Source organism: Symsagittifera roscoffensis, chromosome 4, assembly GCF_963678635.1.
Source record: "Symsagittifera roscoffensis chromosome 4, txSymRosc1.1, whole genome shotgun sequence".
Taxonomy (NCBI): Eukaryota; Metazoa; Xenacoelomorpha; order Acoela; family Convolutidae; genus Symsagittifera; species Symsagittifera roscoffensis.
The window spans coordinates 65,831,451-65,847,733 of NC_087065.1; the positions used below are offsets into that span (position 1 = coordinate 65,831,451).

The 16,283-nt window shown below is 35.5% G+C and overlaps 1 protein-coding gene across 1 annotated transcript in view; it reads left to right on the forward strand.

Annotated features, from left to right (window-relative positions):
- The first annotated feature begins 8,876 nt into the window (after positions 1-8,876).
- LOC134843677 (tyrosine-protein kinase Shark-like) overlaps positions 8,877-16,283 on the forward strand; it is a 28,231-nt gene continuing 20,824 nt past the window's right edge. The window contains exon 1 of the mRNA XM_063859888.1: positions 8,877-9,792. Coding sequence (XP_063715958.1) covers positions 9,013-9,792 — 780 coding nt within the window. The 5' untranslated portion in view covers positions 8,877-9,012. The remainder of the gene's footprint in view (positions 9,793-16,283) is intronic.

The following is a 16,283-nucleotide window of genomic DNA, read 5'->3' on the forward strand; positions in this document are numbered from 1 at the left end:
CGACAAAGTTAGGTCGTTTTTTTTGGGTCCAAATGGGAGATAAGTGAGATATAATGAGGATAATAACCTATTAGTAGTCGTTAGTCGACATTAATGTTTCTTCCGTTACACCAAAATACCCGATTTAGGACCCTTAACTTGGAAACTCGCAGTCGATGGAGGAAACAACCGGACCGCGCCAATTGTGTCCCCCACTACTTAAATTTTTTAATGAAAGAGTACTCGAGCGATATTAAAATTGTGTTAACGATACCAAATAGTCGTTGTTGATGTTTTCCCTGTTGCCTCCTGTTGAATCTGGAATACGTACTCTGCCCTCCGGTCACCGGCAAAATTTTCATTAACGTGCTTAAATACTCAAACAACACTCAAGGTAGGGTACCTAATCAACCAGCAAAATACTCGATCTTTCAATCAGAAATGATATAAACCAATCTGAAACTAAAATAAATAGGAAGGTCAGATCACATCTTGTCCGGAAATAATACATAAACTGTATTTTTGTGTTTTTGTTTTTGGTTTTTTTCGTTTTTTTTATACTATTTTTGTACTTTTCTGTTTTCAATTAAATTTGTGTTTGGCTTCTTTTTAGTTTTTTTTTGTTTGGTTTTGCGCTTTCTCTGTAATTTGTTTTGGTCCCAGAGCCTTGGGATAAGCCGGCTCATGACTTCCCACCTAACCCTCCGACCACCGGAAATTTCCGTCTTAACTAAGTTAAAAAGCTGAATCTTACCAGGCGGAGGGTCGGTACCTTCCACCTAGTACAACAGGGGACAATAAGACTCTAAGTTGAGCCTATGCCTGGCGCGGAGGGTTCGTCGCTCAAACGTTTGCTAATCATGATTGTCTTGCCTTTAACGGGGCCACCAAGGAGCGCAATAAAAAGTCTATATAACATTCGCCCAAATACTACATAGTGACGGAGCGTAGCAAAAGCACCTGTTGACGACTCGCAGGGGTCAGCTACCTTAATTCTACTCGTTTTTGTCCGTCTAGACCTAGCCAGTTAGTTTTCTCGTCTGTTTAGGGCTCAGTAAAAAGTTATTAATATTAGGGCAACGGTCAAACAATTTTTGATCAGGTTTCGTTTACATGCAAAAATAACCACATAGCCGGGTCTCGAATACCCAGACTACGTGACTACTATGAAAAACACGGCTGGAAATCTTTTTTTAAAATGTTTTTAGTGACAGTTAGTACTAATTCCATCGGGGATGGATTGACTTTTTCTCTTTCTAGCTACTCATGCTCTGAAATACTATCTAAAATTGGAGTTAATTCAAGTATTTAGTCATCACAGCAGCTAAAAAGTAAGTTTGATATCTCACACAGTCTCTGGACACCGGGCCTCTAATTCCGTTTTCCTCCTGAGATAACGCTCTTATCTCTCCAAATCCCACTCAAGCCTCATTTTTCTTATCTGCTCCAGCTAAAAGTTTTATCGTGTCGGATTGTCCAGATAAAAAACTTCGTTTTTCCTCTTGCTTTCTTCAACTTGTTTTTAACGGCGTTTTTGTTTTTTTTTTTTTTTTTTTGGGTTCGAAATTGCCGTTTCGGCATTTCTCAGAAATAATCTGCTGAGGATCGAAATTTAAAATGTAAAAACTCTGGAATGTTCTGACCATCCCTATCATACCGAATTCGTCTCTAATGCCACTTTCGTTCTCGTCTGATGGTTCGACTGTGCCAATCCGCCGGGGGAATGGCACATAGCTGCACACTCGTTACAGTTCGGAATGCTCTTCAACTTCCACGGTAAATTTATATTTTTTGTTGGTTTTCTTCGCAAAAGCTGTCGTTCTTGGAGAAATATTTGCTAAAAAAAATCGAACGTTTTCGCAACTCTGTGCATCGTCAGGATTTTTACAATAAACTAATCTAAATGACGATAAAACATCAATTTACAAATGTTATTTGGAATAATTCACATACATTTTAGTTATAAACCATCAAGTTAAAAAGTTAGCCAATCACAATTGAATTCTAAATTAATATTAAGATTAAAAAACTTTTAACCCCTAAAGTTTCTCAAACTGTTTTAAACTAATTTTTCTGGAAGTTTTTGAGTCTTAATTTCGATTTAGACATGGACATTTTAAATAAAAATCAAAATTTTTTTGGGAATAAATTTTCAGTTTTAATTTCCTGCTATTAAACTCATCGCGCGTGTTCAAAACCGGTTTCTCTTTCCTAAAATGTATTGCCTGTAGTGTTAACAATTTTGTTTGGTTGTTTGACCTATCTATAATTTCCCAACTATGATCTGCGCTATTTCCCATAAGTTGCCCTTGCTAAAGGTGGAGGCCTACCGGTGAGTCTGCTTTCTTATGTTCCTCAATTCTAGTGGTCAAATGTCGAACAGTTTGTCCGACATAGGTGGAAGTTCATCCACTACCTGACAGTTTATAAACCACTCTTGACTTGAGGTCATTAGAAAATGCTGACTTCAGTGACGGTAAACATGATTCTAGTTTCCTTGTGGTGAAAACCACTTGAACGTTAGTTAATTTTTGTAACCTGTTAGCAAAATATTGGCTCTGGTTACCTCTATATTGCATCATCAGCAATGGGGGCTTAACATCCTTTGGTGATTGAGTTGACAAACAACTCTCACTATCCAGTGGCTTGCCCTTACCATCGATAATTTTGTACAAGGCGTCTGAAGCCACCTTTGCGGATCAATTTTCGGGGTACTGATTTGTCAGCCATTGCGCCTTATTCGTTTCCATAGCCCTATCAAATTGCTCCCAGCTAGATGTACTCCTAAAAACCCTGTGTACAGTGCCTTGCATAACACTACGCTTATACTGAGTTGGGGCGCAGCTTCTATAGTTCAATTTAGTCCCTGTATCGGTTGGTTTTTGATATCAACTGCAAATTACACCCCTACCCTGTATTACATTCATGTTCAAATCCAGGAACGGCAAAATGCCCTCCGAATTAGCTTTCTCTAGAGTGAACTGCAGATTTGGATGAAGAGAATTGGCGGCATCGAGAAGACAACTCGGCTCCCCTCTGACTGTTCTAACAATGCCTTCCACATACCTGAGGAACAATTTCACCTGGGGAATATCCTTCTCCTTGTTCTTAGCTCGGCAGCAGCTTTCACAGTACCAGACTATCTCGGTTTTTGATGCGTATACGTCATCGGATTTTTTCCGCATTTTAGATGATACCAGTTTCGGCAACTCTCGCATTCAACCCCTTTTGATCTAAATGCGACTTTCCTGCTGCAACATGGGCACAAGCTGTTTTTTGTCAATAATTTGCTGTATCTCCGTTCCCATCAGTATTTCTTGTCTTAGAGCAAACTCGTAGTCTTACAGCCATAAGTTGGCCAGAATTAGAGCGAGGGACGCGCCCATTGCTAAATCATCACCTTGTTCATACCATGAATCATTACACTTGAAATATACCTTGCTGACCGCCATATTCAAAAGCCTTTTCATAGTTGCTCTTCGAATTTCAGGAAGAGACTCCTGGCCTCCTTCAGGGGAACGTTAGTGTACAAACTTTTCACATCAAGAGATATTATGGTTTCATCCAGATCTAGAGCAACGTTTTCAATTGTTTCTCTGGCTTCTTTAGTATTGGTTTCTATATTGGCTCCATCGGCGTCGTCAAAAAACATTGCAAGCATTTTGTTAATACTCTCATACGAGCTGCTCGGAAATGATAGTACTGGTCGTAGGGGTGTCTCAGCCTTGTGTACCTTAGCTAAACCGTACAAACTGGCGGGTTACCATCCCTGTTGACCTCATCTTAGAATATAATTGATCACTTATCTCGTCTCTTTTGTTCATGGCTAGTAATTCTTTGTTAAGTTCCTTCTCAATTTCCAGTATTGCCTCATCAGTGTTTGCATCTTTTTCCACTAACTGAGCAGATTGCAACAAAGATTACAGCTTGGATTCGTACGTTTGTTTCCTCATTATCCAAAAACCTACCCCTTTATCAAAAGGCACAGCCAGCAACCCAATAAATTTTGAGTTTTTTCCTCGTTTTTTCAACGGCTTTGTCTCTTGGGGTTTGCCTTAAGTATTTGCAAATGCCTTTGCCGCGGCTTCTATTTCACATAACGTTTCACATGATGTTTTTTGACGTTTCAATTGTGAGAGGAAAATGTTGATATCCGCCAAAAAGTGTGTTTCGTTAAATTTGTCTCTATTGGGTTGCTTCGGGCCCATTTGATAGCACTTCATATAACCATCAATGTTAACTAGTACCTTAACTGACCGCTCATTTCTCCCCCCGAGAGGTTTCTCTTGTCTCTCGGACAGTTTTTCTTATGAACTTTTTTCTATAATTTTCTGTTTTTGTCTTTAAGCTTACCTCAACTTGACGCCTCACGGAGCGGAAAATGGATGCCCACCACTGTTCGTCAATTTCTTTTTGCACCAGTGATCTTGCTTTCATTAGAATCTCCTCGTACCTTTTCCTATCCTCATTTGCCCCAGAAGTTTCAGTTCTTAGTAGTTCCAATTGAAATTTATGCACAGCCTAGTCCGAAAAAAAACCCGTTCTCGGGGACCCTAAGTTCAAAAGTCCGGTATTAGATCGTTTTTTAGACATTTTCTCAGAAAATTCGGTCTATGTACAGATACTTGAACTTTTTTAAAGAATTTTAAATATTCTAACACAATTTTCCAATTCAGTTTTGTTTTTAAAAATTGTCTGAGCCAAACAGCAGGCAAAAAGACTGTGTTCATTGTTTTGCAGGCCGCGAGTAATGAAACTGACAAGGGCCAAAGCAAAACAAATCACACTCTTCTCACCCCTGTCTTTGAAGCGCAGACACTTCCTCCGCCTTCAGCTTCTGCTCACGTCTTGCTTTCGCCTTCGTCCTAGTCTGTGATGGTCCATGTTGTTTGCCCCTCATATTGCCAATCAGCTCTGACAGTTTTCCTTTGTGTGCCCCTACCAATCGCAGAAATTTCAGCTCCATTTCAGCACTCTGGTGCAGCTTCAAATATTCCTTGAGCTGCTCCGGGTTCTTTTGCTTTCTCTTGGAGAGTAGCTGTTTTGTAGCTGGAATAGTGAGAACTCTTGTGCCGAGAAGCTGACTAAACAAATCTGGCTTTCCTTACCTTCTGCAAAAGTTGATCGCCAACATCTGCTGCTTCTTCGACTTTAAATAGTTTGTCAGCTCCTCGATACCGGCTGGCCGATAGTTGTTTGTTCTGTGGCTGCTAATGATGTTGTTCACAACGTCGTGCCAAACAACCACTTTTTTCTCCTTCCGTGGACTGTTTTCCAGTAATCTTCGGAGGTTCTTTCTTTGGTTCAGCAAGTTGTTTTTAAGGGATAGCTCAGGAATTGCTGTAATAAGGCTCTCGTATTACTTTTCTCACATGCGTTAAGGATGTTGATGCTACAGGGAACTAGCTGCTACAAAATGAAACATTTCGTTAACTCAAATAAAAATTGGCCATATTCTACTTAACGATAAAAAAACTATAAAAGTTCTCTGTACATTGATGAAAATCATTTAAAAAAATTATACTGGCCTTTTAATGGGAAAACAGTTGGAATTTTGAGCTCTTCGCTTTTTGGTTTATCACAAATATATAAATACAATTGAAGAAATTTTTGCTAAAAAGTAAATTTCAAACGTTTTCGCAACTACGAGCATCGTCAGGATTTTTACAAAAAACTAATCTAAATGACGATAAAACATCAGTTTACAAAAGTTATTTACAAAATTTAACAAACACTTTGGCTCTGAATCGTCATGTTAATAAATTAGCCAATCACAGTTGACCTCTAAATTAATATTAAGATTAAATTACTTTTAACCTCTAAAATTAATTAAACAGTTTTAAATTAATTTGTCTGGAAGTTTCTGAGTCAAAATTTTGATTAGACATGTAAGTTTTAAAAAAAAACCAAAAATTTTTTGGGACTAAATTTTTCTGCGAAAATCGCGAAAATCACAGCAAAAATCGTTCTTCTGATTTTTTTTGCTTTTTCTGCATTCGCGAAAATAAAAATGGTCACATGTCTGCAATCGAATTTTTAAAATTTTACAAATCAGCTAAAACCGACCTATCCCAATCCGTTCAGTTTATCAAAGAAGACCGTTAATCCTCTGAAACAGCCAATTCTCCCACTCCAATTGTTGCAGATAAAATTTCGATTCTGCCATGCATTTTAGACGCCATTCTGGTCGAATGTCACAATTTTTTTTGTGATTTTTTCAAATTTCAGAAAACATAGATTTTTAAAGTTTTCAAAAAATCTCAACACAAAATGTGTACCGTGAGTTTAACCTCAGGAGATGCATATCTCGCAACCAAATGCGACCGCTCAAACCTTGCAGTTTTCTCGATATGACGTTTTTCATGAAATTTTCCATAGTTTTATGGAAAAATTAATATATGGAAAACAGTTGGAGTCGAAAATTAACATCTGGTATTTAGATGATGGGAATTTAGCCGACGACTATAAGGTAGTACTCCGGGACCTTAAAAACATTCTGAAATCGGAACAAATTTACGGCCTGAGCTTAAACACTGAGAAGTGTGAACTTTGTTTTTTGGGACCGACTACTAGTACACAGTATAATTCAATTTTAACACAATTTCGAAAAATATGCCCCAAAATAAAAATAAAAACAAAAGAAGAACTCCTCATTTTAGGATCTCCAATCGGCGAACTTTGCCGAAAAGAATTACTCGACGAAAAAATTAGGGAGCTTGAAAAAATCTCGGATGTCATTGACAAACTAGACGCCCATTATGGTTTTTACCTCCTGAAAAATTGCTTTAGCATGCCAAAACTCCTATATTTTTTGCGTACGAGCCCTTGTTTTTTGCAAAATGATTTTTTGGAACGCTACGATAAATTACTAAGAAATTCGTTATGCAAGGTCACTAACGTGAAAATGGATGATAACCAGTTTTTACAAGCAGTTCTCCCGGCAGCCAAAGGTGGCTTGGGCGTTTCTTCCGCTCGTCTACTCGCTTTACCCGCTTTCTTAGCCTCAGCAGTAGGAGCGAAAGATGCCTTGAGCGACATCTTTGGTTTGGAGCATGTGGATGGAACCTATGATGATGCGCTTAAACGGTGGTTTGACCTTGGAAAAATTGAAATGGCTCCGGAAAATGAAATCCAAAAAAATTGGACGGAGCCAATTTTTGACAGCGAAATTGCAGACTTGATTTTACGACTCGAACCAACGGACGTGAAAAGGTTCAACGCGTTCCAAGATAGATTTGGATCCCAATGGTTGAACGTCATCCCCTGCAAAAATTTAAGGTTAAAACTGTCGAACCAACAACTCAGAATTGCGATAGGACTTCGATTAGGATCAAAAATATGCGAACGGCATAAATGCGTGTGCGGAAAAGACGTTACCGAGGATGGTTGGCATGGTCTTTCTTGCCTCAAAAGTGCAGGGAGATTCTCTAGGCATTCAAACCTGAATCCCCTTATAAAGCAGAGTCTATCATCTACTCACATTCCGTCTGTTTTAGAACCACGACACCTCTACAGGACCGATCAGAAGCGACCAGACGGTTTGACGCTCGTTCCATGGGCTGATGGTAAGCAGCTCTTGTGGGATGTAACGGTAGTAGACTCCTTAGCCCCTTGTAGGATTAATGCCGGGTCTGTTTGTAACCCTGGTACGGCTGCCGCTGAAGCGGAAGAGCGAAAAATTGACAAATATAAAGATCTTGTAAATGATGGATATCTTTTTCAACCGCTAGCTTTTGAAATTCAGGGCGCGGCCGGCCCCAGCACAGAAGTTTTTTTGAGCAAGCTTTGTAAGAACCTAAGCATATGCACTGAGGAACCCAGAGCAGGCAGCTTTTTAAAACAGAGAATCTCCCTGGCAATACAGATTGCGAACGCCGCTTGCGTACTCGGAACAATAAATGACAAAATAACTTTCGACGAAATTTTTTATTTGTAACACTTGTATATTATATTATCTCGTGTCGAGTTGCGTGTTCTTATTGAAGAAGCGTAACCCGTATCGATTTTAAATGAAAAGGACTTAAACACTTGACATCTTCTTTTATCATTATCACTTCCATATCTAGAAAATTCCAAGGATTTTGACTGGAATACATGATGAAGGGACTCATGACTGTAACCTCGGTTACTATGATACTTTTGACCTTCTGATTACCTCTACAGATAATAAGAAAGAAGATAGAATAAAAAAAAAAAAATATATGGAAAACCAATATAGGGAAAAATTAAGAAAAAATTCATAACCTTTTTGTTGGGTACAGTATGGGTACTCTCAGGGGTTGGAAGCCTTGAGTCTGAATCCGACTACTCAAATGCTTTTAGTTCCTGTTTGTGACGTTTTTTTTCTTAAAATTTCAAAGAACAACCCACAAACAATTTCACAAAACCTTTTAGTTCCTGTTTGTGACGTTTTTTTTTCTAAAAATTTCAAAGAACAACCCACAAACAATTTCACTTATAGTGAGACAACCTTATTGTCAGGGCACTTCGAGGCGTTCCGATTCGTGCTTGTAAATAGAATGCTCAAATTTTTTTAATTTCTCAGATATGACGGTTTTATAATTTTTTTTTTGGGAAACTTGGTTTTAAAAAATTCATGAATCTTGAAATTCTAAATATTTTAGTGGGGTGCTCCCAGGTCATCTCAGTAGTTGAAAATCTGGAATTCAAATTTCTCTAAAGGCCCTTCAAATTTTCGAGATATGATATTTTTATGTGTTTTTCAAAATTTGATTAAAAGTTTATGGATTTTAATATTAGCAACCCTGCAAGTGGGTGCTGTCAGTACACTCAAAGGCTGCAGAGCTTGTTTCCAATATATGCGGTTTTTCATGTGTCAAAATTCGAAGCAGCGGAGATGCGTTAGGCGCTAGATCTTTTCTTTCTAATTCAGAAAAGATGTTTCACTCAAGCTTGCCGTATTGGAAAATTTGGTTCTATCTGATGATCACCAGAAAAAATGACAGCTCAAGTTTTTGGTATCAAACTATCTCTAATTTGACTGTCAAATGAAAAGCAATACGCCCAGTCCAGATGAACAGACCATACGTTAATGTTGATGAAGAATTGAAAACTGAACGGTCTCTTCATTCCAAATTATCCGAGCTTTCATGGTACCATGGAAAGTTGTCACGTGAGCGAGCTGAAAGCTTATTATTGTCTAAAACAAACGGAAGTTATCTAATCCGAGAAAGCAGCTCATACAGTAAATCTGTTGTTCTGTCAGCTGTTTTTAACCAAGTTATTGTTCACTATCAAATATTGAGAGATGTGTTTTGTGTGTTCTGTCTTGATGATAACAACCTTCAACCATTCATTGGACTAGATTCTCTCTTGAATTATCTGAAAAATCCTCAAAACAAGAGCAACAAAGACGCGCTGTTACCCCAATCTCTTACTTCATTCGTACCTGGGGATGTAGCTCCTTTTGATTATCTTGCATTCACTCCAAATTCTTTACTACACGAGCAATGCAAATATGGGGATGTTAAAACAGTCCGTGCAATTTTGTGCTCATCGCAGTTTGATAAAAAGAGCCTCAATTGGCGAAATCAAAGCGGCCAGACGGCTTTACACGTAGCTGCTAAAAGTGGCCACACAGAAATTGTTCGTATGCTTGTAAACTCAGGGGCTTTCATCGAAAATATAAACAGTAGTGGAGAAACAGCCCTGCATGTAGCTTGCAAAGAAGGCCATTTTTCAGTAGTGACAGCCTTAATTCAGCATGGCGCTGCAGTTAATGGGTTTTGCGTATCCAGCAAGTCAACGTCTTTGCATTTGGCTGCCATCAACAATCACTTCAAAATTTTTGAGGCAAGTATGAGTTTAAACCATAATAGCATTCTGGATTTTACTGGATAACACTACTTCTCGTTGAATCCCTGATTGTTCCGACTACCTTCTACCATTGTTGAGATTAGGTAGTAATTAGGTGAAGTTCACTTCAGGCATTGATTTTATATTTTTTTTCGGTTTCTTAGGTTTTGTCCGAGTTTCCGTCGGATCAATTTCCGTTTTTTGAAATGCCAATTATAATATGTGGTACTTTTGGGTTTTCTGGGCTTGCTTTCCAAAGCATAGATTTTATATTGATTTAAACAGTATTTACTATAATTGAAAGTGCTGCTGTAATTTGTGAATTCATTTCTTTTTTTTTTCGATTAGACAGTTTTAGTTGATGTTATTTTGGCTTAGTCAACCTATATTGCATAGTTTCGAGTGCCAAATATATTGTTATGCTTTTTTGTGTTTCAGTACGGAAGGGTCGTAAAAACATTTAATATTTTGAAGCTCAAATTTTTTAATGAACAGTTACGTTTTCGGTTCAACAGTAGTCGATCCAATTTCCTTATTTGCCGCTCGTTAGTTGTTTTCCAATGCGTTTTAAGACTCAATGATTATCGTGTAATCTGCATTCTTTTTTTAAATTGGCGTTTGATTTAGCTGTAATTGGCAACATTTACTCTGATTTGTGTTTATTTGTGTAACTGAGTTGTTCTTCTTTTCCTTTTTTACTTTTTTGACTGGATAATTGCTATAAAAGTGTTCTGATAGTTCCAAGCCCATTTTTTAGGCTTTGATAAATTGCTGCTTCTCGAAAAATCATTCGTTCAGCTGAAAGGTCTCACGTGATCTTGAGATGACGCGTTGGAGACAGTGTTACTGTCGTTGACAAATATTAAAAGTGTTTTGTGTATTTTTTCTGCTTGAAATTGGAAGCTATTTTTCCCGGGTTGATTTTTGTAGCTGGATTTTTGGTATAAAAAATCGATGCTCTGATTTTTTTGTGCTTCAAATTTTTCTGTTTTGGTTTTTATAATGCTTTTCAAAAGAAGATCTCCTTTTTGTGGATGGCTTTCATGTGATATTTAGATGACGAGCTGGATACAGTTTCGCTGTCTTTGACAATAGTTAAAGCTGATCTGAATAATTTCATTTTGCTCTTGTACTAGTTTAATCCAAGATCTACCTCATAATTTCGTTTCTTTTTTTCTAACATGGATAACATAAACCTTCAAAATAGTTTGTTCAATTGATAAATTTCACTTGATCTTCAGATAACGAGCTGTAGAGGGTTTTGCTGTTGTTGACAATAATTAAAGTTGATCTGAAAATTGTTATTTGATTGTAGTTTTTTCTAGTTTTTAGCTAATTTTTGCTGTATGATTGTTATTTTTCAATGCTCATCTCATTTTGATTTTCTAATTTTGTATCCTTCCTTCTGTTAGCTTACACGTATTCGTTAGCTTACAATATCTGCCTTATACTTTTTGTTTCCGGCCTGGATTATATAAACCTTCAAAATAGTATGTTCAATTGATAACCTTCACGTGATGTTTAGATGACGAGCTGGAGACAGTTTTGCTATCGTTGACAATAATTAATGCTGGTCTGAATAATTTAATTGGTTGCTTTTTATTTTCTGATTTTTGCTGTCTGATTTAAATTGTTTTTTTTGGCAGTCTGATCTTATGTTAATTCTCACCGGCTTGTAGTTCTTGTACTAGGATAATCCAAGGTTTTCCGCATAATTTCGTTTTTGTTTCTAACATGGATAACATAAACCATCAAATTACTACGTTCAATTGATAACTTACACTTGATGTTCAGACGACGAGTAGTAGACAGTTTTGCTGTCGTTGACAATAACTAAAGCGGATCTGTTTTTTTTCTATCTGATTTCATTTGTTTTCTTGTTTTACAAGGATTTTTTCTGTTTGATTTTAATTCTTTTCGCCAATCTCATGTTAGTTCTCACTGGCCTTTAGTTCTTGTACTAGAACAATCCAATATCCGCCTGATAATTTTTAGTTTACAACCGGGATTGTATAAACATTCAAAATAGCATGTTCAATTGATAACCTTCACGTGATGTTTAGATGACGAGCTGGAGGGAGTTTTGCTGTCGTTGACAATAATCAATGCTGATCTGAATAAATTTATTTGATTTCATTTTTTTAAATATTTTTTACCTAATTTTTGCTTTTTGATCTTGATTTTTCAATGCTCATCTTATATTGGTTTTCAAATTTTGTATTCTTTTTTGTTAATTTTCACGTGATCTTTAGATGACGAGCTGGAGACATTTTTGCTGTTGTCGAGATAAACTAAAGCTGATTGATTTATTTTTAAGTGACTTCAATTGTTTGCTTTTTATTTTCTGATTTTTGCTGTCTGATTTAATTTTTTTTTGCCCGTCTGATCTTATGTTAATTCTCACCGGTTTCTAGTTCATGTACTAGGATAATCCAAGGTTTTCCGCATAGTTTCGTTTTTGTTTCTAACATGGATAACATAAACCATCAAATTACTACGTTCAATTGATAACTTACACTTGATATTCAGACGACGAGCAGTAGACAGTTTTGCTGTCGTTGACAATAATCAATGCTGATCTGAATAACTTTATTTGATTTCATTTTTTTAATATTTTTTACCTATTTTTTGCTTTTTGATCTTGATTTTTTAATGCTCATCTTATATTGGTTTTCAAATTTTGTATTCTTTTCTGTTAATTTTCACGTGATGTTTAGATGACGAGCTGGAGACATTTTTGCTGTTGTCGAGATAAACTAAAGCTGATTGATTTATTTTTAAGTGACTTCAATTGTTTGCTTTTTATTTTCTGATTTTTGCTGTCGGATTTAATTTTTTTGCCCGTCTGATCTGATGTTAATTCTCACCGGCTTCTAGTTCTTGTACTAGGATAATCCAAGGTTTTCCGCATAGTTTCGTTTTTGTTTCTAACATGGATAACATAAACCATCAAATTACTACGTTCAATTGATAACTTACACTTGATATTCAGACGACGAGCAGTAGACAGTTTTGCTGTCGTTGAGAATAACTAAAGCTGATCTGTTTTATTCTATCTGATTTCATTTGTTTTATGTTTTATAAGGATTTTTTCTGTTTGATTTTAATTCGTTTGGCCAATCTCATGTTAGTTCTCATTGGCCTTCAGTTCTTGTACTAGAACAATTCAAAATCTGCCTGATAATTTTGAGTTTACAACCTGGATTGTATAAACCTTCAAAATAGTATGTTCAATTGATAACCTTCACGTGATGTTTAGATGACGAGCTGGAGGCAGTTTTGCTGTCGTTGACAATAATCAATGCTGATCTGAATAAATTTATTTGATTTCATTTTTTTCTATTTGTTAACTAAATTTTGCAGTTTGATCTTAATTTTTCAATACTCATATCCTATTGCTTTTTAAATTTTGTGTCTTTTTTTGTTAGATTTCATGTGATGTTTAGATGACGAGATGGAGGCAGTTTTGCTGTCGTTGACAATAATCAATGCTGATCTGAATAAAATTATTTGATTTCGTTTTTTTTCTATTTGTTACCTAATTTTTGCTTTTTGATCTTAATTTTTCAATGCTCATCTTATATTGGTTTTCAAATTTTGTATTCTTTTTTTGTTAATTTTCACCTTATGTTTAGATGACGAGCTGGAGACATTTTTGCTGTTGTCGACATAAACTAAAGCTGATTGATTTATTTTTAAGTGACTTCAATTGTTTGCTTTTTTCTTTTCTGATTTTTGCTGTCTGATTTAATTTTTTTTGCCCGTCTGATCTTATGTTAATTCTCACCGGCTTCTAGTTCTTGTACTAGGATAATCCAAGGTTTTCCGCATAGTTTCGTTTTTGTTTCTATCATGGATAACATAAACCATCAAATTACTACGTTCAATTGATAACTTACACTTGATGTTCAGACGACGAGCAGTAGGCAGTTTTGCTGTCGTTGACAATAACTAAAGCTGATCTGTTTTATTCTATCTGATTTCATTTGTTTTCTTGTTTTAAAAGGATTTTTTCTGTTTGATTTTAATTCTTTTCCCCAATCTCATGTTAGTTCTCACTGGCCTTTAGTTCTTGTACTAGAACAATCCAATATATGCCTGATAATTTTTTGTTTTCAACCTGGTTTGTATAAACCTTCAAAATAGTATGTTCAATTGATAACCTTCACGTGATGTTTAGATGACGAGCTGGAGGCAGTTTTGCTGTCGTTGACAATAATCAATGCTGATCTGAATAAATTTATTTGATTTCATTTTTTTTCTATTTGTTAACTAAATTTTGCAGTTTGATCTTAATTTTTCAATACTCATATCCTATTGCTTTTTAAATTTTGTGTCTTTTTTTGTTAGATTTCATGTGATGTTTAGATGACGAGATGGAGGCAGTTTTGCTGTCGTTGACAATAATCAATGCTGATCCGAATAAATTTATTTGATTTCGTTTTTTTTTCTATTTGTTACCTAATTTTTGCTTTTTGATCTTAATTTTTCAATGCTCATCTTATATTGGTTTTCAAATTTTGTATTCTTTTTTTTGTTAATTTTCACGTGATGTTTAGATGACGAGCTGGAGACATTTTTGCTGTTGTCGACATAAACTAAAGCTGATTGATTTATTTTTAAGTGACTTCAATTGTTTGCTTTTTTATTTTCTGATTTTTGCTGTCTGATTTAATTTTTTTGCCCGTCTGATCTTATGTTAATTCTCACCGGCTTCTAGTTCTTGTACTAGGATAATCCAAGGTTTTCCGCATAGTTTCGTTTTTGTTTCTAACATGGATAACATAAACCATCAAAATACTACGTTCAATTGATAACTTACACTTGATGTTCAGACGACGAGCAGTAGACAGTTTTGCTGTCGTTGACAATAACTAAAGCTGATCTGTTTTATTCTATCTGACATCATTTGTTTTTTTTATAAAGTTTTTTCTCGGTTTGATTTTAATTCGCCAATCTCATGTTAGTTCTCACTGGCCTTTAGTTCTTGTACTAGAAAAATCCAATATATGCCTGATAATTTTTTGTATTCAAGCTGGATTGTTTAAACCTTCAAAATAGTATGTTCAATTGATAACCTTCACGTGATGTTTAGATGACGAGCTGGAGGCAGTTTTGCTGTCGTTGACAATAATCAATGCTGATCTGAATAAATTTATTTGATTTCATTTTTTTTCTATTTGTTAACTAAATTTTGCAGTTTGATCTTAATTTTTCAATACTCATATCCTATTGCTTTTTAAATTTTGTGTCTTTTTTTGTTAGATTTCATGTGATGTTTAGATGACGAGATGGAGGCAGTTTTGCTGTCGTTGACAATAATCAATGCTGATCCGAATAAATTTATTTGATTTCGTTTTTTTTCTATTTGTTACCTAATTTTTGCTTTTTGATCTTAATTTTTCAATGCTCATCTTATATTGGTTTTCAAATTTTGTATTCTTTTTTTGTTAATTTTCACGTGATGTTTAGATGACGAGCTGGAGACATTTTTGCTGTTGTCGACATAAACTAAAGCTGATTGATTTATTTTTAAGTGACTTCAATTGTTTGCTTTTTTATTTTCTGATTTTTGCTGTCTGATTTAATTTTTTTGCCCGTCTGATCTTATGTTAATTCTCACCGGCTTCTAGTTCTTGTACTAGGATAATCCAAGGTTTTCCGCATAGTTTCGTTTTTGTTTCTAACATGGATAACATAAACCATCAAATTACTACGTTCAATTGATAACTTACACTTGATGTTCAGACGACGAGCAGTAGACAGTTTTGCTGTCGTTGACAATAACTAAAGCTGATCTGTTTTATTCTATCTGATTTCATTTGTTTTCTTGTTTTAAAAGGATTTTTTCTGTTTGATTTTAATTCTTTTCGCCAATCTCATGTTAGTTCTCACTGGCCTTTAGTTCTTGTACTAGAACAATCCAATATATGCCTGATAATTTTTTGTTTTCAACCTGGTTTGTATAAACCTTCAAAATAGTATGTTCAATTGATAACCTTCACTTAATGTTTAGATGACGAGCTGGAGGCAGTTTTGCTGTCGTTGACAATAATCAATGCTGATCTGAATAAATTTATTTGATTTCATTTTTTTTCTATTTGTTAACTAAATTTTGCAGTTTGATCTTAATTTTTCGATACTCATATCCTATTGCTTTTTAAATTTTGTGTCTTTTTTTGTTAGATTTCATGTGATGTTTAGATGACGAGATGGAGGCAGTTTTGCTGTTGTCGACATAAACTAAAGCTGATTGATTTATTTTTAAGTGACTTCAATTGTTTGCTTTTTTATTTTCTGATTTTTGCTGTCTGATTTAATTTTTTTGCCCGTCTGATCTTATGTTAATTCTCACCGGCTTCTAGTTCTTGTACTAGGATAATCCAAGGTTTTCCGCATAGTTTCGTTTTTGTTTCTAACATGGATAACATAAACCATCAAATTACTACGTTCAATTGATAACTTACACTTGATGTTCAGACGACGAG